Source organism: Magnolia sinica, chromosome 16 (assembly GCF_029962835.1).
Source record: "Magnolia sinica isolate HGM2019 chromosome 16, MsV1, whole genome shotgun sequence".
NCBI classification, from domain to species: Eukaryota; Viridiplantae; Streptophyta; class Magnoliopsida; order Magnoliales; family Magnoliaceae; genus Magnolia; species Magnolia sinica.
In genome coordinates, this window is record NC_080588.1 from 65,879,384 (window position 1) to 65,901,814 (window position 22,431).

General features: G+C 40.6%; 2 protein-coding genes across 2 annotated transcripts; one reads left to right on the forward strand and one right to left on the reverse strand.

The window, feature by feature from the left end:
* Positions 1–2,007: 2,007 nt before the first annotated feature.
* LOC131229887 (protein BRICK 1) lies at positions 2,008–11,776 on the reverse strand. The gene is made up of 3 exons (XM_058225945.1): positions 11,617–11,776; positions 11,367–11,517; positions 2,008–2,392 (listed from the first exon to the last, which is right to left on the reverse strand). Exons 2-3 carry the CDS (start codon positions 11,497–11,499, stop codon positions 2,271–2,273), a joined length of 255 nt encoding a protein of 84 aa, XP_058081928.1. The 5' UTR covers positions 11,500–11,517; positions 11,617–11,776; the 3' UTR covers positions 2,008–2,270.
* Positions 4,273–4,648, forward strand: LOC131229888 (uncharacterized). Its single transcript, XM_058225946.1, has one exon. It carries the CDS (start codon positions 4,355–4,357, stop codon positions 4,586–4,588), a length of 234 nt encoding a protein of 77 aa, XP_058081929.1. The 5' UTR covers positions 4,273–4,354; the 3' UTR covers positions 4,589–4,648.
* Positions 11,777–22,431: the final 10,655 nt, after the last annotated feature.

Consider the following 22,431-nt stretch of genomic DNA (forward strand, 5'->3'; position numbering starts at 1 on the left):
TGAAAGATGAACAGGGTGCTTAGAAAAGCACCTTCATAGAGAGCTCAGAAATAAGAATGTTTCTTCAGAAAAAAAAAAAAAAACGAGGTTGGCTCATTTCTGATGGTGATTGAAACCATCTACCTGGTGGGCCTGATCATGCATTGTCCACATAGCGAAAATATATTACATGTGCGACTGCCGCACTCTTTCCCTGTTGAATGTGACATGACTACATGCATGAAATGTCCAGTAAATGATTTATATTTTTTTTCCCACCACATTGACCTGTTCAGTCACTGGCATCTTTTGCCATGTGGGTCATGGAAAATCGCCGGACAGACATCCAATGGCCCTCATTAAGTGCTCCCCGCATTCATCATACAATGGATTCTCCCCTTTAACTTCTCCTAATCTAGCCTTTTGGTCAAAAGAGCCATGAATGTTTAGCGAGACATGAATGCATGATTTCGTAAGAACAAACCCCTTCAACTTCTCCTTATCTAGCCTTTTGGTCAAAAGAACCATGAATGTTTAGTGAGACATGAATGCATGATCTTGGAAGGACAAACATTCCAAAAGAACTGAATTTTCTTCAGTTCTACATATTTTTGGCACTGCGGTTGCGATATCCTATTTCTAGCTAAAATGGTCACAAGACGCTGGTGATCATGCTTTCAGTATGCTTCTGGATGCCATTTTAAAGGTCGTTTCTCATGTAGATTTTACATCTTCCCTTTGATCTTCCTGCTCTACTGTTTTTATTACAGGATTAATAAGGCTATAATAAAATGCTTGTGAATTTCAACTGAGCCCGACTTCAATGCACACAAAGCGTGCTGGCCCATATCTACCACCACTAAAATATGGATGGCAGGAATCTAGCAAGCATTTCGAAATGGGATTTCAAAATACCCATTTTGAAACGAGTGTTAAAAATTTAAAAATTCCTGCCCCACCATCATTGGATATTGCACACCAATTCCTATTGCACAATGGGCAGGTGCCGATTCTTCTCTGTTGTAATAATAGTTGAATCGTTTAAAGCTAAATCTAATTTATTGTAATGATTCATTAATATGTTGAAAATTTTCTTTTAATCTACACTTAAAAGTCATTAAGTGATCCAAAATAAATAAAAATGAAAATATAATGTCATCCTCTAACAAAAAGTACTGTCGTGGTTGATCTGTGGAGCAGCTTGAGCAGAAACATGTATGGGCCACATCCCAAAGTTTACGATGATTGAATGATCTTAACCATTCAATCAGTGGCTGGAAAATGGATGGTTATAAAAGATAAACGAATCATGAGTGAGTTCCTGCATGTAGCAGGTAAAAGACATAAATCAAACCATTAGGATTGTCCAGCCACTAAATAGGGTTAATCTTTGAGTGACTACTGACTACACAATGCTCGGGCCAAGAGATTGTACAGCATTATGTAGTAAAAGAATTCAATACGAAATTAACTGATTTGAAACTTTTCCTGTTACCACTCAAAATGGAATACTGATATATCTGCTGTCATTTCTACTTTCTGTAAAGGAGTTCTACGGTCTGCCTACGCCTTCCTGTACACAGTGCCAAGGGACATGCATGTGGGATCCGAACCGTCCGTCAGATGACTTCTTTTTTCATGGCATTCGGCATGGGTGTGGGATGCCACACACTAATGTGGCAGTATGGACCAACCCAAAATTGAAGCGGTCCACACACAATCGCAACAAAATAATAGATAAAAATTGGTGGGTTGGACAGATGACCCATGCCCACCATACAGGTGGCTTACCTAGTGAGTGGACCAGCCTCATTTTTGAGCCAAATAATGGATGGGGTCTCCTAATGAATGACCAAATTTCGAACATTTGAGGTGCTGCAAGTCCCATTCAAAACTCTCTCAGTTTATGCCGTTCAAGGGAGTAGGCAGACCCGACCAGACAACTGTTTCTGTTGGTGGTCCAGTCCAACCAATGGTCTGACCAGGTTGCACCATTCCAAACCAGGCAGCTGCTTGAAGTACAATGAATAAAATAAACACTGCCACATAGACTGATATTGGTGTAATCATGCATGCGCTTGAATTCAACTCATGAACAAGATACAAAAAATAATAACATGATCATTAGCTACGAGGCTTGAATAATCATAACTGTGACAAAATTCGAAAAGAAATAAACCCTAATAACCCTACTCCAAATGGATTTCAGATCAGGCTATTTATTCTTTACAGTAACTCAACTTGGTTACATCTACCTTTATATATATCATCTACCCGGGCATCTAGAGACGTCAACTGAAAACAGAGGGGTTAGCTGATGCTGTGCCAACTTGAACTTCAATCAGCTCTAGACGACGCTCCAACATATCAAGCTTTTCATTCAGTGATGCCAATTTGCTCTTTGTTGTAGCCTCTGGAAAATAATGGAATAGTTATAAGAATAGTTGATCAATAAGTGACTAAATCCCATAAGAATCTATCATTGTCTTTTTCAGACCATAAGATGGGTTTGAACCCAAGACACTGAAGACTTACTACCATTTAAGCTATGGGCATGAACCCAGAAGCTAGCATTGTTAAAGCTAGCATTGTTATGATTAAGATTAACTACATAATGGTTGATAGAAGGGGTGCAAGCTTCTTAGGATAATAGAAACTTGCTCATTGCTTCAGAAGGACATAACAGATAGGTGACCCATGCCGCTGCCGATCACATAAATGAATGTCAAATTGGTAGGCATCTTTACTTTGCACTCACCCACTTACCTATTCATTATCATATATGCCTTATCCCAAGTTCCCAACTACTTGAGGTGGACTACATGAATACTATTCCGCCATTCTGATGTAGGCCCACGACCAGTGGAAGGACCCAGCATGTGTTGATTTTGGATTGTTTGTTGCAAGATTTAGGGCCTAAATGTCAGAGATCACATTTGGTATTTGTGGAAGAAGGGTGAGCTGATGTGGAGGATATGATTGAAGATCTTGGGAGTACTTGAAAGGATTTATTTTTGCTATTTTAGGCCAAATCTTTGTTGGTGGCATTTTTCTTATCTTGAATAAACTATATATCAATTTGAAATCAATCTAATAGTTCAGAATTTTCATTAAAGATTCATACAGATTGCCTTTTAGGGTCTATAAAAGGGGCGGTGGTGTAGAAGGTAGGCAATACACATTCTCTAAGTTTTGAGTTTTCTTGAGTATTGAATATCAATAAAGTTATTTCTCCTTCTCTACTCAAATATTTCTTGTGAATTTATACGTGTTCATTTCTTTGTGATTTGGGTTTAGAGATCACATTGAACTGATAAGCGGGTTGGACCACATTCCACTATCAAGGACCATATCCTCAGTTAAACCATAGATCATCAAGTCTTTTCTCACTAATAACCCCACATCCTTTTGAGCCGTCCCCTTGCTTCTGTTTTTTGTTGATGAATGGATTCCCCTTGCCCTCACCTGTTGGAATCCAAATTATAGAATCTAGAGGAAAGGATATGTATAGTTTCCTTGGCTCTTGAAGTTATCCAAGGCCATGGTTTGATGATCCAAAACATTTAACTAATGGTTCCTAATCATGGAACACAAACATCCTAGATGGGACAATCCTATGTCTTTGATTGTCGGCCTGCAAGCCGACAGTGAATAAAGAGGAAAAGGCTCAGCAACCATCCACACCTAGTGGAACAAAGGCCAAAGATTGGATGGGTAGGATCCAGGAACCACAGAGAGTTACGGGTCATTGTCCAGCCTAGTGGTTCCCATCAGATCAAAGATATGGATAACCAAACAATGGGACCCTCTTGTACAAACTCACTACCCAAAGACATTAAATATCCTGGAACCAAGGATCACATAATTTCTCACAGAATCAATCCGTGATTAAAATGCTCAGTGTGAAAAGAAACAGAACCATCCTACTATATAGAAACTGATATTATGTTGAGCAGACATTAGTGCGAAATCCAGGAGTCCAACCATCACTGCTCAAACATGCAAGGAAATAAAACATGTAAGACAAGGTATTTCAAATCCTGACAGAGGATATGATCATCCAAACGAAAATGGTAATCCAATTGGGGCTGTCAATGCGCTGGGCTGCCCTGACAGGCTTGCAGGCCTGGCCTGCCTCGGGCTGGGCTTGGAGTTTCAGGTGCAAGGGCCGGGTTCAGGCTTCAAATATGAGCCTGTATATTAATTGGGCTTTTCATCTTCCCAAAAACTCTCTCTCTCTCTCTCTCTCTCTCTCTCTCTTCCCAAAGCTCTCTCTCCCTCTCGAATGTTGCAGTGATTCCTCAGTCTAGTTGGAAGCTCTATCCGGTGGTTGGGTGGAGGTGGAAGCGAGTGGCTGCTTCGATCTTTCTAGGGAATGGGCTTGTGGACAGTACTTGAAGGTTTCCTGCTTCTTGCAAATGCCTTGGCAATACTAAATGAGGATCGATTCCTTGCTCTGATAGGGTGGAGCTTTTCTGAATTCTCAAGGGGCGGGACAAAGTCACTCAAGGGGCAGATGATGGGGCTCATCTATGCAACCCAATACATGAGGCTTCCACTAATAGCTTTCAATACCATCACCATTGCCATGATGTTGGTGTCTGGGTGAGGTTTGAACTTCTGCTCGGGTTTGATGAATGTTGCCAGGCTTGTAATATGCAGTCAAGATCTCGGTTTGGCTGACAACTCCTTGTCTTAACTTGGGTTAGGATAGCTATGGATGCACTTCCATATTTTAAAAAAAAAAAAAAAAGGTTTTGGGTTTCAGGGGTGAGGCAAAGACAGCCGAAGGAGATGGGTTGCTGGAAGAGATGGGCGGAGATCGCCAGGAATATGTAGAGCCTAATAAAATGCAGCAGCAGCAGAGGCTCAAACAGCATGCCTTGATATAGCAAGCTCTCCTGTAGCAGTAGCAATCCCTCTACCATCCCAACATCTTGGCTCCTCATTAGGTATTCCCATCCCTCCTCTCAAATTCCATTTGATTCCGTTCCGCCGTTCCGTCCTTGTTCAGATTTCAATTCTCTGTCATCTGCTCTGTGCTTGATTGCTAACGCTTGGTGGGGTTATATCTTGATTTCATGGGTTGGGATTTTGAACAAGTATTTGGAATTTCATGTGAATCCTTTGTTGAAAATAGATTTTTGGGTTCGGGTTCAGGCTTGACCGGGCCCTGCATATGTTTTGCGGGCCGGGTTCAGGCTGGACTATTTTAGCCTGTCACAGGCCCGGGCCGAGTTCAAGCTGGACTATTTTACCCCATCACGGGCCCGGACTGGGTTTGGGAATAGTTTGAAAAACACGGGATGGGCTTGGACAGAGCTTGGCCTAGCCCTAACCCAGCCGTTGACACCCCTAATTCCAATTCTTAGTGGAGATTATCCTCATGGGATTTTTACTGCAAAGTTCCTTTAGGATCTGGATTTTACCAAATGATGCCTTGAGGAATAGATATTCCTAGGCATGGCTTTTCCAGAGCAGAAAATACATTACTGCCCTCTATTTTTCTTTACAACAAAGTGGAGAATCGAGATTGTGGGGCCCACGTGGTATGTGCCTCCCATCCAACCCGTCCAACAAATGCACACCAACATTATTATTATTAGAACTGACAATATAGTGGATCCAATCATAAGGTGAGCCAATCTATAAAAAGTAATATACACCATTCAAATATCCCACTTTAAGTGTAGCCCATCTGATAATCCGATTGGCCTAATGTTTTCTTCTGATTCTTCTGAGAAATAATCTCTCTTTGAACCTATGTATTCTATCATGAACTTGATAATACATTCAACACACCTTTATTTATTGCCTCTGGATAAAGGTCTCCCTTTTTTTTTCCTTTTCTAGAATTATTCAATGGAAGGATATTTGGCTAGGGGATCAAAGGTTGAGGGAGGTTTTCCCTCACTTAGCGATAGAGGTGTACACGAGTAGAGTCGAGCCGAGCTTTGCCTAGCTCGTGCTCGAGTCCCAGCTCGGCTCGGCCTTGGAATAGTAGCTCGTGCTCGACTCGTCCGAGTTCGAGCAGAGTTTTCGAGTCGAGTCTGTTTCGAGTTCAAGTTTTCGAGCTGAGTATCGAGTTCCGAGTTCGAGTAGTGGCAGCCGGCAAGGGCGACAGAACACCGGACTGGCAAGGCCGCAAGTGCGGGCGACAGCCGACAGGGGCAGCTGTGCGATGCGGGTAGAGGGTTGAGGGTGAGGGAGAGAGTAGAGAGAGAGAGAGGGAAGGTGAGGATGACTGGATGAGGGAGAGAGTAGAGAAAGAGAGGGAGGACGGACGTCTCGCCGGCCGCCAGAAGAGAGGGAGGACTGGGAGAGGGGTTGGGTGCACGTGCAGGGTACTATTCAAAAGGGGTAGGGTTTTTTTTTTTGTTTGGGAAGTGTGTATATATATATATATACACACCTTGTACACGAGTCAAGTCGAGCCGAGTTCGAGTATTATTCAAGTCGAGCTGGGTCAAGCTCGAACTCATTTCGAGCTCCAAAAATCAGCTTGAACTCGGCTTGAGTCAAGTCGAGTCGAGCGAGTTACGGAGCTTTTGCTGCTCGTGTACAGCTCTACTTAGTGATGATTTTGTCAGAAGCTAATTTGAAGGTAGATGAAGTCGTTTGGGCTCCCCTTTGTAGGAGAAATCTTGATGAATCAGAATTTGAGGATCTGTTGATTTTGTTAGAAATGTTGAGTAAAGTTCGCCCATCGATTTTGGATAGGGACTTGTAGAGGTGGTTGGACGATAAGTCTGGTAAGTTCTCGGTTAAATCGCTATACCTTTCAATTAGTGGTGGATCAAACACCAATGTGGTAAATTACACAACATGTGTGGAAATATGGTGCTCTGCCAAAGGTAGCCACTCTTGCTTGGTTAGTGGGTAGGAACAAAGTGCTCACAATTGACAGTTTGCGGAAGAGGAATATGATTTTACCAACTGTCTATCTCCTATGCTATCAAGATGAGGAATCGGTTAATCATCTCTTTATGCATTGTCCATTCGTAAGAAAGATGCGGGAACACTTCTTTCTCATGTTTGGCATTCATTGGGTCTTGCCAGGCTCCATAGAAGCTCTCTTGTTAGCATGGCACGGTAGGGGTAAAGGGAAGATAGGGAAAAAGATTGGCATTTATGTTTGCTAGTTGGAATCTGGTCGCTATGGTCAGAAAATAATCTTCGCTGTTTCAGGAATCGGAAGTGAAATATCGTGGAAGTTCGTAATTACGCCAAAGATCTTGTTAAGGAATGGGTAGGTGAATCTTTGGATATAGCACCTTCTCAGATTCTCGATAGCTGGGTAGGTTTCTAACTAGTTTTTCTTGGTCTTTCTTGTAATTCTTTGGCTTTTGCCTTTTTGCAATAAAATCATCAATGTTAAAAATAAAAAAGAAAAGAAAAGAAAAGAAAAGAAAAGAAAGAAAAGAAAAGAAAAAGAAAAGGAAGGATAAAGAAGCTAGAGGACAATCAACTAGATCTTTTTTGCATAATGGTATCTGTTGGTTAACTGGGACAGTCACGTACATTGGTAGTTTCTTGCAAGTTTTTGGAAAACAAGTGGGAGGCAATTGTCATATCCAACAGGAAGGATGCACAAAAATGAATAAGGAATACCATGTAAATCCTACTGCTATACTGGCATGAATGCTTATAAGCACCAAGAAGGATATGAAACATATTCACAAGTAGAAAAAAGAGATAATTGTACTTCTCATGTTGCAGCCGAAATTCTAGTCCCTTCTTGAGAATACCAATGACGGGAAGAAAAAGAGTAACATTTACATCTCCTATGGTCACACTAATCGTACAATAGATGCATTAATCCAAATGCATACAAAAGGTGAGCATGTTTCTCTCTTTTTCCCAAAATTAAAGTCATTGGTCCTAATAGAAGTCTAAGTCATTTCACCTATAGTTGCACAAAGCCTGAAGTGAAGCGGCACCAGATTTGGGTGTAGGAGTGGGGAAGGGTTTGTTTCAAAATGCTAATAAATATAAATAGCTAGAAATTGGGAGCAAAAGCACGAGTCCAAAGCATGTTTCAAAGGCAAGAATGACACTTCGTTGGATCATGCAACTAGCGTAAGCAGCAAGGTGAATAGACTTGGTCCATTGCCTGGGCTAGAGCTACTTAGGCACCACAAGCAACACAAGTAAGAAGGAAATCATGCCTCTAATTTTGTTGCTCATCCCTTGGAAACTCCAACATATTATTATAAAAATTGTGAACAAGAGAGGAAATATACCGTGCTCAACAATAGCGTTTCCGTTTGGGGTCAACATTACATTTGCACATAAGTGGGGTGCCTTTTTCAATGATTCAAGTTGTTCATTCCCACCATGGACGAGCAATGTTGCAAAGAAATCCCTGTAAGAAAATCCTAGCCATCCACTTGTTGGTCTGCAAATGGATGTGGATGGTTTAAGGGGGTGTTTGGATGCCGGTAAGTTCTCTATGTTGTGACAATAGGTGAAAGTCACAGCTAATCCTGTTTGGATGTAAACTATAAGCCACTAACAGGTAAGTTGGTTTTTATGTTTGAATAAATTGTAAGTCAGTTGCAAGTAAGAAGCTGTATATCTACACTAAGCAAAGCTTAGAGTAGGGAATCGTTCCAAAATATTATAATCATATAAGAAAGCTTGGTATTAAATATGTCATTTTGTTAAGCCCATTTAGATTAATATTTGAGCCAATTCTTAAGCTAAACAATCATCAAGTAGGACATAAAGTGGGCCCACGAACTCAAAACACTTGCAATGTGGAGAAATAACTTAATATAAGCTTTTGAAAGGAAACTAAAAATATTAATAGTAAATCAGCTATACACAATGTTGTCAAAAGCGATCGCATAATTGCATAATGCCATCCATATGGCATATGCGATGGTCACATATGCCATATGGATAATATGTGATCGCATAATGGCATATGCGATCGCATACTTTCCTTTCTTTTCGATTTTTTTTTTTCATTTTTTTTTTTTTTTAAAAACAAGTTGTGCGATCGCATCGCATAAGCAATCAGGTATACGCAATCGCATAGGATCGCTTATGCCATTTGACAACATTGGCTATACATGGGGAATGAAGAACTAAAACCAACTGCAAATGGCTTAAATGCCGACTATGGTTCCATTAAAAAAAATGCGTGCATGTAACGTGGGTTAAGTTAGATGATCCATCCATTGACTAATGTTAAGATGATTTTGGGGGCATGATCCATCCATTGACTATTGTTAAGATGATTTTGGGGGCATGATCCATCCATTGACTAATGTTAATATGATTTTGGGGGCTTGATCCATCTATTGACTAATGGTTAAATGATTTAAAACCACATGCCCCACTTAAGCAAAACCCATGTAATGGGGTTGAGGAATTTGGACTCGGAAATTTCATTTTCTTTACCCATCAAAGGGTTCAAAGGGCCATGATGAACATACTAAAAAATTAGGCTGGCGTACTTACCAGATGGGCCACCTTCATGCAAAGAGAATGTTTTAGAAAAAAAGTACAGATGGGTCAAGTGGCCCACGCCCATAAAAAGAATGATCACCCTCCTTGGTGTCTGTTTTGTATATCGACACCATCCATAAGTTTTGCCAGTTCATTTTATGGCTTGGGCCTAAAAATAAAGCAAATCCAAATCTCAGTTGAACCACACCACAGGAAACAATGGTGATTGAGTGCCCACCATTAATACTTTTTGTGGGTCACAAAAGTTTTGGGTCAAGCTGATATTTGTTGTTTTTTCTTCATCTAGGTCTGTGTGACCTTATTAATAGGTTGGATGGAAAATAAACATTACGGTGGGCATTATGAATTTTTTAATGGTGGATGTTCAATCACCACTGTTTCCTGTGGTGTGGCCCACCTGAGATTTGGATTTGCTTCATTTTTGGGCCCACACCATAAAATGAGTAGGCAAAACTAACAATGTCGATATATAGAGCAAACATCAAGGTGGCGTAGATGGTCAATCTCATTGAATTGGGGCCATTCAAATGCAATAAAGAAAAAGAAGAGGCACAAAACCCAACTGCCCATTGATGAGAGAGAGAGAGAGAGAGAGAGAGAGAGAGAGAGAGAGAGAGAGATTTGGAAATCCTCTTTGCCCTCTTCAATGGCTGCTCTGCTGCAGATGTTGTAATGGTGGTTGCAGGTAGGTTGTTGGCACGTTTCCACCTTTTCCCCTTGTTTCAAAAATTCGAACTTGGACCTGAAAATCACCTATAGGGAAGTGACTTCTCACCTCCAAACCCTACAGTTTTCTGGAAACTTTGCTTGTTAAGTGACATACAAGTGAACCCCCCCTAACATAAGAATATAGCCATTGGTCTCTATGCACCAGGAATAAATCCACCACTCAGATGATTGAGTTTGTTTTATGGAGGGAATTCGGTCCACTCCCATCCATAGTGGTGCATGTGAGATAAAAGATCCATATTGGTGAAAAGTTGATTCCACCAATAAGGAATTCTTGCCTAAGCAATAACAAGCATTGCATAACTCCCCTTACTAAATCAACATCATCGTCATCAAAGAATTGTCCCAAACGTTTGGGGTCGACTTTAGAAATCCTTTCATGACTGTTTTGGCAAAAGTTTGACAACTGGCTAAAACCTCTTACAAAATATCATTACGAAACATTAAGCCCTCCAAAAACCTCCCTCTCCCATTTGAAACTCAAAATAAAATCATCAAGCCACATATTTTGGAAGAGCAACATTGCCTGTCTTTCATACAAAAATTTGAATTGCCTCTGATCTCAAAATCATTTCTAGTGAAGTGCACAAATCCAAAAACCTTTCAACTTTCAAAATCAATAAGAAAAAACCACTAGAAGAATTATATGACCCCCAGCCAGAGGATATGTACAGAGTGCTCAGGCAACCCCATGGTCCGGTGACCTAAACCGATGATAGCCATGGAAGCCATGCAATGAAAATCTTCCAGACTTTAGCAAATCCAAGCTATCCAATCTTCATCCTTTACACCGAATGTGGGCCCTTGGTATTCTTTACTAGCTGTCTATGTGCAGGACACCAATCAGTGCTGGGATCTCACAAATCCAGGATATTTATGAGAGAGTGTCCACCCAAAGTTCCGTCCATCAACCCAACAGTCTGTATCATACAAACTAAGGGTCTGTCTGCAGGACACTCTGTAAAAATCCTCGGACCAAGATCACATAACTGCGAACTTCCCTAAAGAGTGCCAATTCAAAGATCGATGATCAAGAAATGTTAATTTCACAAACTAAGAGCATAATAACCGTTCAGCTACCGACCAGGTTCGACCGCTTGCAGATCAAACAACCATAACAAGAAAAAACACAAACATTCAGGAATCTTATACAATAGAGACATAGTATACTGCATACATACCGAACTGAACTAGGAATTCGAAGAGGCGACGGACGTTCAAGGAGATGTGAGAGATGAATTCTCGATTCTCCCAATCAGCTTGCACTGCGATTCCCACATTAACAGCATTCGTGATCCCTCCAGCCCTCGCCATTCACTCCCTCTTTCAATCCTACCGCGAAAGAAAGCAAGACAGATAGAAAACCCTAAGTTCAAATACCAAATAAAAACCCTAAATAAATCCCCAAAAGAGCTCAAAACCCTAATTAACCTTTTTGTGGTGCCGATCTGTTCGTGCAGAGAAAGCATCTGAGAGAGAGATTTGATTTTTCTGTTTTTTGTTTTTTTTAATAAAAAAATAAAATAATAAAAATGGAGTGAGGGTTGACTAGTGCGATGTAAGGAAAATGACCGCGTTTTGTTCCTTTTGTTAGTTTTTTTTTTTTTTTAAATTAATAAGGAAAGAAAAATGATGAACTGGAGATGATACGGTAGAGTGAGAGGAATCGGAATATAGTAGGTACATCTCTTCACAATACACGTGGCAAGGTGATCTGTCAATCTGAACTGTTAAAATAGTGGGCCTCGTTGTGTATATCGCTAGTGTTGAAAATCATACTCACCAGACTATCATAGCCATCACTTTTCTCCACTTCCAACCGTTTAACATTAACCATTTATTATTTTATTAGATACCGTTGCTTTGAAGGCCGCTGTTCGGATGCATAGGACCATCTGATCAACATGTATCTTGAGTCAATTTCAATCTACCAGTAGGGTCCACTAAATGAACGATCCAGATTGACGCTTAACCTTGCCACTAAATGTATCAAGATCTTGAATGTGGTGGGGTAGTGTTCGATTGCTTTTTTGGGAGTTCGTACTGTAATCTAAGCTTGGAAGGCAAGCAGTCGTTAAGTTGGAGTCGTTTTTCTTTTGTTCACTTGAGAGTTTTATCAGTGGGGTTTATGATGATTTGGACGGTCGAGACAATGCCATTTCACTATTTAAAATGCAAGTGGGCCTCGCGCGTTTTGTATTCGCAAAGGGAGTTGCGAGCATGTGTGTGGCCCAGAGAATGCTGCGGTGACGATTCACGTCGTGGCATGCCCTGGGCCCAAGAATCGCGATGGTCAATTCATCAAGTGGGTCATAGGCGTTTAGAGGAATATGGATGGTTATAGAAAGGGCAATGGTTTGTTGATATTAAGATTACAGTGGGCCACCTGATATTGGAGCCGGGTCATGTCCGTGGTGGGCCCCACCTGATGAATGGCAGGGATCCTGTTCGCATGCTTGGTAGCAATGTGTGATGCGTATGCCGTTTCGGTGTTTCGTTGGCGCAAATCCTGGATTCCCATGTGGCACACATGTCTGAGATTGCAGATTGGATAACGACATCTCATCGATATCTTGTCCGATTCGATTGTGCTCACGGAGCCATAGATGTACGGTGAGTGGACTGCTGCAATCTTTTTTAACCGTCCAATTACGGGACGCGGATTGGGTAATACCCCCACCAGGACATAGACCCGCCAATGGCTGGTGGTCGGTGCTGTTTGGGCCCCACTATGATGTATGTGTTTCATCCATGCCGTCCATCTATTTTTCTAGATCAATTTATGTTATGAGACCAAAACTGAGGTATATACCAATCTCAGGTGGACCACATTACAGGAAACAGTGTTGTTGAATGAACTTTGACCATTAAAAACTTTTTGGGGCCCACAAAAGTTTTGGATCAAGATGATCTTTGTTTTTTCCCTTCATATGAGTATGTATGACCTAATCAACAGATTGAATGTCAAATAAACAGTACAGTGGGCTTTAGGATGATTTTAATGGTGGATATCCAATCACTATTATTTTCCTGTGGTGTGGTCCACGTAAAATTTATATTCCTATAAATTTTGGGATTAAGTCATAAAATGATATGTAAAATGGATGAACGGAATGGATAAAGCACATACATCATGATGGGGCCCAGGCTGGTGGCACAGGGAGTAGCCAATCCGTTTCCGTACTGACAGGTCTATGTGGGGCCCACCGTAATACCGTCCACACATTTTGACCCATCGTTTTAGGGCATGAGCCCAAATGGTAGGCAGATATAAGGCTTGAGTGTAGCACAAAGCAGGAAATAGTAATAGTGGGGATGGAACGATTATCATTGAAAACCTCAAGCAGGGCTACTGATGTTTTAGATAAAGCTGACATGTATGTTTTCCCTTCCACAGTTGGGATGGAAAATAAACGGCTCGAGTGGGCCCTAAGAAGGTTTCAACGGTAGGCATCATTATCACCATTGCTTCCCGTGGTGTGGTCCACTCAAGCCTTATATCCACCTCCCTTGTAGGCTTAGTTCTTTCAAAATGCATGGACGGTGTGTATAAAACACACATCACGGTGGGCCTCACAGTGCCTCTGACAGGACCGTCCGTCTCTAGGTCTCGGTGGGGTAGTACTAAATCCGCTTCCAATTGCTGTATATGTATGGTCCACCACCGACCTTTTTACTGCAACGGGGCATTTAGATAGTTGGAGCAGTTTGAATATTGCACACGTGCCATGCTGGTGATCAGCAAGTATCCTCGTGATACGCCGAACGCAGTTCCGAATCCAAACGACGGCCTGGGTGAACTGTGCATGCGGCGTACACGTTATTCAGATCAAGGGCCTGTTTGTTAACGCTAATTTATTTCACTTAACGTGGAATTAGAAAAATATCCCTGTGTTTAGGGGGGATGCCTCTGCCATGGGATAAGATTAATGTGGGGGCCGGGAGAGATTCAAAAAATATAATTATTACCCCGCCCTGCTGCCACGGGATAAGATTAATGCACGGAAATTTAGGATGGTAGACCCCACCTTTTATCCAGCTGTGTTTTACGAAAGAAGACAAATTTTGTTTTGCAACTTAGACCCGCATGTGCCGATTACAAATTTTAGGATGAAAATACCCCTCCTTTTCACTGCTGCTGCTTTTCCTCTCCCTTTCCGCTGCTGCATCACTGCCAATGCTTTCACCTCCTTTCCTCACCTCGTTAGAAAGACAAAAAAAAACTCTTTTTGTGGGCCCCCCTTCTAAAAATGGCCGGTCCAACGAAAAAAGCACGCATCAGAGGTATATTTTAAATTCAGTTCCGCCCACATTGAATATATAAGTACAGGAAACGGATTGACTACTCCTCCCCCTGACACCAGCCCTGTGGCTGGTGGTCAGTGCTTTGTGGGCCCCACCATGATGTACGTGGCTGGTGGTCGGTGCTCTATGGGCCCCACCATGATGTATGTGTTTCATCCATTTTTAATGTTCATTTCAGGGCTTTATCCTAAAAATAAGAGGGATATAAATCTTAGATGTACCACAATATAGGAAAACAATAGTGATTGGATATCTATCATTTAAATCCTCTTGAGGCCGACTATACTGTTTATCTGAAATCCAATTTATTTATTACGTCATAAAGACCCAGATGAAGGCTAAAAACAAAGATTATCTTGATCCAATACGTTTATGGCCACCAAAAAGTTTTTAACGGTTGATGTTCATTAAACACTGTTTCTTGTAATGTGGTCCAATCGAGATCAGGATATACCTCATTTTTTTGTATAATATCATAAAATGATATACCTCAATTCACTTCACTTCATGGTCATTTCCATGTATTTCACGGTCATTCCCGGCGATTCCGTGTTGATTCATGGTCATTTTCACACATTTCACGGTCAATTCCCTTCACTTCCATGCATTTGACGGTCAATTTGCTTCAATTCAGCCCTAAAATCATATGTGATATGTCAAGTAACTAATTTTGGTTTAGAAGGTATTCTTGTTATATGAATAAAGAAAGAAATGAAAAAAAAAAAAAAGTTTTTTTTTTTATATGCTTATATATATATACATATTTATATAAAATATGTGTTAGAGAAAAATGTAGGTAGAATAAAATTTTACATGTAAAAAAAGAAAGAAAAAATTGCACAGGGATACGACTATAGCTACGGTTATTATTCGTAGCCATAGATAATAGTAATTCGGCGATCAATCGCGGATCCCGCGATTCCACTGCAAGTCGCTGTCCCGATCAGCGATCAATTGCAGATTCCGCGATTCCACCGCCGATGTATGGCTATGGATTATAACCGTAGCGAGAACCATAGATATAATTGTATCCCTATGTTTTTTTTTTTACATGGAATCGCCGGATCCGCGATTAATCGGAATCCTCTTTGCCTTAACCTTTCCCTCACTACTCTCACCCTCTAATTACCCTTTTGGATGGTTATAGAAAGGGCAATGGTTTGTTGATATTAGGATTACAGTGGGCCACCTGATATTGGAGCTGGGTCATGTCCGTGGTGGGCCTCACCTGATGAATGGCAGGGATCCTGTTCGCGTGCTTGGTTGCAATGTGTGATGTGTATGCTGTTTCGGTGTTTCGTTGCCGCAAATCCTTGATTCTGCGTGTCGCCATGTGGCACATATGTCTGAGATTGCAGATTGGATAACGACATCTCATCGATATCTTGTCCCATTCAATTGTGCTCACGGAGCCATAGATGTACGGTGAATGGACTGCTGCAATCTTTTTTAACCGTCCAATTACGGGACGCGGATTGGGTAATACCCCCACCAGGACATAGACCCGCCAATGGCTGGTGGTCGGTGCTCTTTGGGCCCACCATGATGTATGTGTTTCATCCATGCCGTCCATCTATTTTTCTAGATCATTTTATGGTATGAGAACAAAACTGAGGTATATCCCAATGTCAAGTGGACCACATTACAGGAAACAGTGTTGAATGAACTTTGACCATTAAAAACTTTTTAGGGGCCACAAAAGTTTTGGATCAAGATGATCTTTGTTTTTTCCCTTCATATGAGTATGTATGACCTAATCAACAGATTGGATGTCAAATAAACAGTACAGTGGGCTTTAGGATGATTTTAATGGTGGATATCCAATCACTATTATTTTCCTGTGGTGTGGTCCACGTAAGATTTATATTCCTATAAAGTTTGGGATTAAGTCATAAAATGATATGTAAAATGGATGAACGGAATGGATGGATAAAGCACATACATCATGGTGGGGCCCACAGAGCACCGACCACCAGCCATTGGCTGGTGGCAGGGGGAGTAGCCAATCCGTTTCCGTACTGACAGGTCTATGTGGGGCCCACCGTGATACCGTCCACACATTTTAACCGATCATTTTAGGGCATGAGCCCAAAAGGTAGGCAGATATAAGGCTTGAGTGTAGCACAACACGGGAAATAGTAATAGTGGGGATGGAACGGTTATCATTGAAAACCTCAAGCAGGGCTACCGAAGTTTTAGATAAAGCTGATATATATGTTTTCCCTTCAACAGTTGGGATGGAAAATAAACGGCTCGAGTGGGCCCTAAGAAGGTTTCAACGGTAGGCATCATTATCACCATTGCTTCCTGTGGTGTGGTCCACTCAAGCCTTATATCCACCTCCCTTGTAGGCTTAGTTCTTTCAAAATGCATGGATGGCGGGTATAAAACACACATCACGGTAGGCCTCACAGTGCCTCTGCCAGGACCGTCCGTCTCTAGGTCTCGGTGGGTTAGTACTCAATCCGCTTCCAATTGCTGTATATCTATGGTCCACCACCGAACTTTTTACTGCAACGGAGTATTTAGATAGTTGGAGCAGTTTGAATATTGCACACGTGCCATGCTGGTGATCCGCAAGTATCCTCGTGATACGCCGAACGCAGTTCCGAATCCAAACGACGGCCTGGGTGAACTGTGCATGTGGCGTACACATTACTCAGAACAAGGGCCTGTTTGTTAACGCTAATTTATTTCACGTAACGAGGAATTGGAAAAATATTCCTGTGTTTAGGGGGGGCGCCTCTGCCATGGGATAAGATTAATGTGGGGGGCGGGGGGAGATTCAAAAATATAATTATTACCCTGCCCTGCTGCCATGGGATAAGATTAATGACGGGAAATTTATGACTGTAGACCCCACCTTTTATCCGGCTGTGTTTTATGAAAGAAGGCAAACTTTGTTTTGCAACTTAGACCTGCACCAGCGGATTACGAATTTCAGGACAAAAATACCCTTCCCTTTCGCTGCTGCTTTTCCTCTCCCTTTCAACTGTTTGCTTTTCCTCTCCGTTTCCACTGTTGCATCACTGCCATTGCTTTCACCCCATTTCCTCACCCCGTTAGAAAGACAAAAAAAACCCTTTTTGTGGGCCCTTCCTTCTGAAAATGGTCAGTCCAGTGAAGAAAGCACGCACCAGCGGTATATTTTAAAACCAGTTGGGCCCACATTGAATGTATAAGTATAGGAAACGGATTGACTACTCCTCCCCCTGACACCAGCCCCGTGGCTAGTGGTCGGTGCTTTGTGTGCCCCACCATGATGTACGTGGCTAGTGGTCGGTGCTCTGTGGGCCCCACCATGATGTATGTGTTTCATCCATTCTGTTCATCCATTTTAAAAGATTATTTTGGGGGTTTATTCCAAAAATGAGATGGTTATAAATCTCAGGTGGACCACACCACATGAAAACAATAGTGATTGGAAATCCATCATTTAAATCCTCTTGAGGTTGACTGTACTGTTTATCTGAAATCCAATTTGTTTATTACGTCATAAAGAGCCAGATGAAGGCTAAAAACAAAGATCATCTTGATCCAATAGGTTTATGGCCACCAAAAAGTTTTTAATGGTCGATGTTCATTAAACACTTTCCTGTAATGTGGTCCAATTGAGATCAGGATATACCTTATTTTTTTTGTATAATATCATAAAATGATATATAAAAAAAGATGGACGGCATGGTTGAAACACATACATCATGATGGGGCCCACAGAGCACCGAACACCAGCCATTGGCTGGTGGCAGGGGGAGTAGTCAATCCGTTTCATGTAGTATATCCACGCTGTCGATCTGTTTTTCTATCTAATTTAAGGGGTTGAGCCCCAAATTGAAGCATATCAAAATATCAAGTGGATCATACCACAAGAAACAGTGGGCATAATGATTTTCTAGTTTGCCCCGCTGATTTCATGTTTCCCTCGCTCAATTTCCAGTTTGTCCCACTCAATTTCCAGTTTGTCCAACTCATTTTCCAGTTTGGCCCGCTCAATTTACAGTTTGTCCCGCTCAATTTCCAGTTTGTCCCGCTCAATTTCCAGTTTGGCCCGCTCATTTTCCAGTTTGTCCCGCTCAATTTCCAGTTTGGCCTGCTCAATTTCCAGTTTGTCCCGCTCAATTTTCAGTTTGGCCCGCTCATTTTCCAGTTTGTCCCGCTCAATTTCCAGTTCGGCCCACTAAATTTCCAGTTTGTCCCGCTCAAATGAATATTCCAAGGACTACTAGTTGAGCGCTAAAATAAATCTCTGACTAAAAGGAGTAATATGCATGTGAAAGAATCTATTTCTTACAAGGGAAAATAAACCATGACTACATAAAGAAAACATAGCAACTTACAGTTTCCCCATTAGTTATGGTAACAGACCCACTGGCTTGTTTTCTAATAAGACCTGTCTCAACCACTATCTGCAATAATGAATAGGCGTCGCGTTTACATGCTTGGAATGCGCATCTGATTGTGATATGGACCAACAGTAACGATTGAGGAATTCTAAGAATTATATACTTTCATGATTTTCTAGCAACAAAAACATAAGATAAGCTTACCAGAAATAGATAAAGGTTTCCAGAAAGTCAATCAAGTTTCGTGGCAATTGCCAGAAGATATTCAGCTCTAGACTCTTTTGATTAATGCTTTTTTACAATTTTCAGATATCTTGAGGAAATAAAACCAACTTTTCATAGGAATCCATGATGAAGAGATTGAGGACCCCACTTTTCAGATATCATGAGGAAATAAAACCAACTTTACTTAGATGTATTTTATGTAAATTGCATATTTTGTTTGATAAATACAGTAGGGTTGGACATCCAACCCCACCAGTCTTTCCTTTCTTTCAAAGCTTTTCTACTTACACAGAAAACATGAGCTTTTAATGAACATCCAACCCCGCTCAATTTCCAATTTGTCCCACTCAATTTCAAGTTTGGCCCACTCATTTTCCAGTTTGGCCCGCTCAATTCCCATTTTGGCCCGCTCAATTTCCAGTTTGGCCCACTCAATTTACAATTTGTCCCACTCAATTTCCAGTTTGGCCTGCTCATTTTCCAGTTTGGCCCACTCAATTCTCATTTTGGCCCACTTGTAGAATTGCCATAAGGTACAGGTTGTTTACTTCAACATCGAGACTGAATCGAGCACATACAATACACTAAACAAAAGATGCTTACACCCAACTCCATAGCCCAACTGGCAGACTGAGTGGAGATACCTCGTTTCAACAATTGAGGTCCTGGTATTGATCCCTAGTGGGGGTGGCTAACATAGAGGGTGTGTACTGACATGGGTGTTTACTAGCAAGCTAACCCACATTTCCATGCATTTCATGGTAAATTCGCTTCACTTCATGGTCATTTCCACGCATTTCACGGTCAATTCACTTCACTTCATTATCATTTCCATGTATTTCACTGTCATTCCCGGCGATTCCGTGTTGATTCATGGTCATTTCCACATATTTCACAGTCAATTCCCTTCACTTCCATGCATTTGACGGTCAATTTGCTTCACTTCAGCCCTAAAATCATATATGATATGTCAAGTAACTAATTTTGGTTTAGAAGGTATTCTTGTTATATGGATAAAGAAAGAAATGAAAAAAAAAAAAGAGGAATTTTTTTTATATGCTTATATATATACATATTTATATAAAATATGTGTTAGAGAAAAATGTAGGTAGAATAAAATTTTACATGTAAAAAAAGAAAGAAAAAATTGCACAGGGATACAACTATAGCTACGGTTATTATCCGTAGTCACAGATAACAGTAATTCGGTGATCACTCGTGAATCCCGCGATTCCACTACAAGTCACTCTGTGAATCCACCGCCGATCTATAGCTACAGATTATAACCGTAGCGATAATTGTAGCTATAACTGTATCCCCTTTTTTTTTTTTTTTTTTTTTTACATGGAATCACTGGATCCACAATTAATCAGAATCCTCTTTGCCTTAACCTTTCCCTCACTACTCTCACCCTCTTTATGTGGATTTTTTTTATTAGTCGTTATTGCATTTGTTTTTGAAAATGGCATTAAATCACGCCAATATTTATTTCTTTTAGATTGAATGGCAAAATCATTTTAGCAGTTAAAGTTCTGTGATATTTGGTGGAGGTATCCAGAAATGGCTTCTTATGATATTTATGTCACTCAACATTAATTTGTTATAGGCTATGACAGGAATTACTGGAAAAGAAGATTGAAGAAATGCAATTGGAAGAGATTCAACTTCAATTCAAAGAAACTGAAAAGATGCTAGTGAAGGAATAAGAGAGTGTGCTGTTGGATAAACTGACCTTTGAAAATGAACAACTGAAGGTGGGATTGCAATCTCAAGGAGTTTTGTGATGAATAACATAACATTTCAAATTAGTTTGATGACCCCAATACATGATGAATTACCTTCTCCAATGTGTGTAAGTAATACTTCTCCCTTGGATCCATGCATTGCCTGAATCCTGAATTCAGGTTTTGATGACCCCAATACATGATACTTCCCATACTCAAAACTTCGTAGCATTTCCTTATTAGCACAAGTTATTTATTCTCTACCATGTGAAAGAGATGATGATAATGGTACAATCTTGGTCCCTTTTCTAACACATATCATTCACTAACTTCACACCTGCCATTGCTTTTTTACCCTTCTAACATAGAAGGCCATGCTGCTGATACCCCATTAATCAATCCATGACAATGAGTTCTTGGTTCCCTCTTCTGCATGTGCAAGAGGCTAAAATTCAAGCCCATTTGGTTCTTCCCCCTTATTTCCAGGCATGCAGTCCCCACCATTTAGAACTTTTCACATGCACTAGTCGAAAATAAGATTTCCATGTTGTCTTTGTATGTTATGGATATTGTGATTTCTTTGCAATCATTGCGGAAAAAAGATGAAATTCTCTTGTGCTATGTTTGAACGGTAAGGACAACCAGAGTAGCATTAGTAGAATAACAAGAATATCATTTAAGGATGTTAATTTTCTTTTCTAAGCACCTCTAATAACCCTTTTCTGTTCAACCATGTCTCCATTGACAGGTTATCTTGCGTCTCTCCCCAAACTTAGTCTCTCTAATCCATCGAAAAAATCCCCGGCCTGTGCTCTCATGAGACAACGCTTTCAGTTTTGCATTCTGCATCAGCCAATTCATCATAGAAAATTTTGAGATATCAATCCACATGAGACTATTGATAGTTGGAAGGATTTCACCTTTCAAAATTCCCTGATAGCTGGTACTTTTGGAGAGATGCAGTTGATTATATTGTACAGAAATGCTGATTTATTGTGGGGCCTATTGTCGATGGAGCATAAATATAAAATCATACTGATTGATCAATCTTTGTTATCCAATCAATCTTCTTCTTTGTTGTCTATGATTTTTCTAAGATTATGTTTTCTACAAAAGTTTTGGTTTCAGTTGATTGTGGCCTTTTTTGAGTCTTTTCTTATTTTTATTTTTTAGAGATTCAATTGTGTTTTTAATAGCTATTGGTTGAGCTAATCTAGTATGCTTCTCTCTCTTGTGGATCTTTAGCCAGACATGGGGCTGACTTAATATGAGATAATATGACAAATATTAATATGATATAGTGATTTAGCTATATGGGATTGAATTCTATTTTTGGGGTTTTTTTTCTTTCTTTTTTTTTTTCCTTGTAGAGGATTGAAATTTATTTATTTTTGGTTATCTTGAAATGCATAGCATCTTTTGGAGTTTGAATATCGTGTTCTTAATATCTTGCATTACTGTAACTGTTGTGGGCTTTGTTTGGTTTCTATAGATTATAAATTATATGATTATAATATCTTCCCCCACTCAATTTCCAGTTTGTCCCGCTCAATTTCCAGATTGTCCCGCTCAAATGAATATTCCAAGGACTACTAGTTGAGCACTAAAATAAATCCCCAACTAAAATGAGTAATATGCATGTGAAAGAA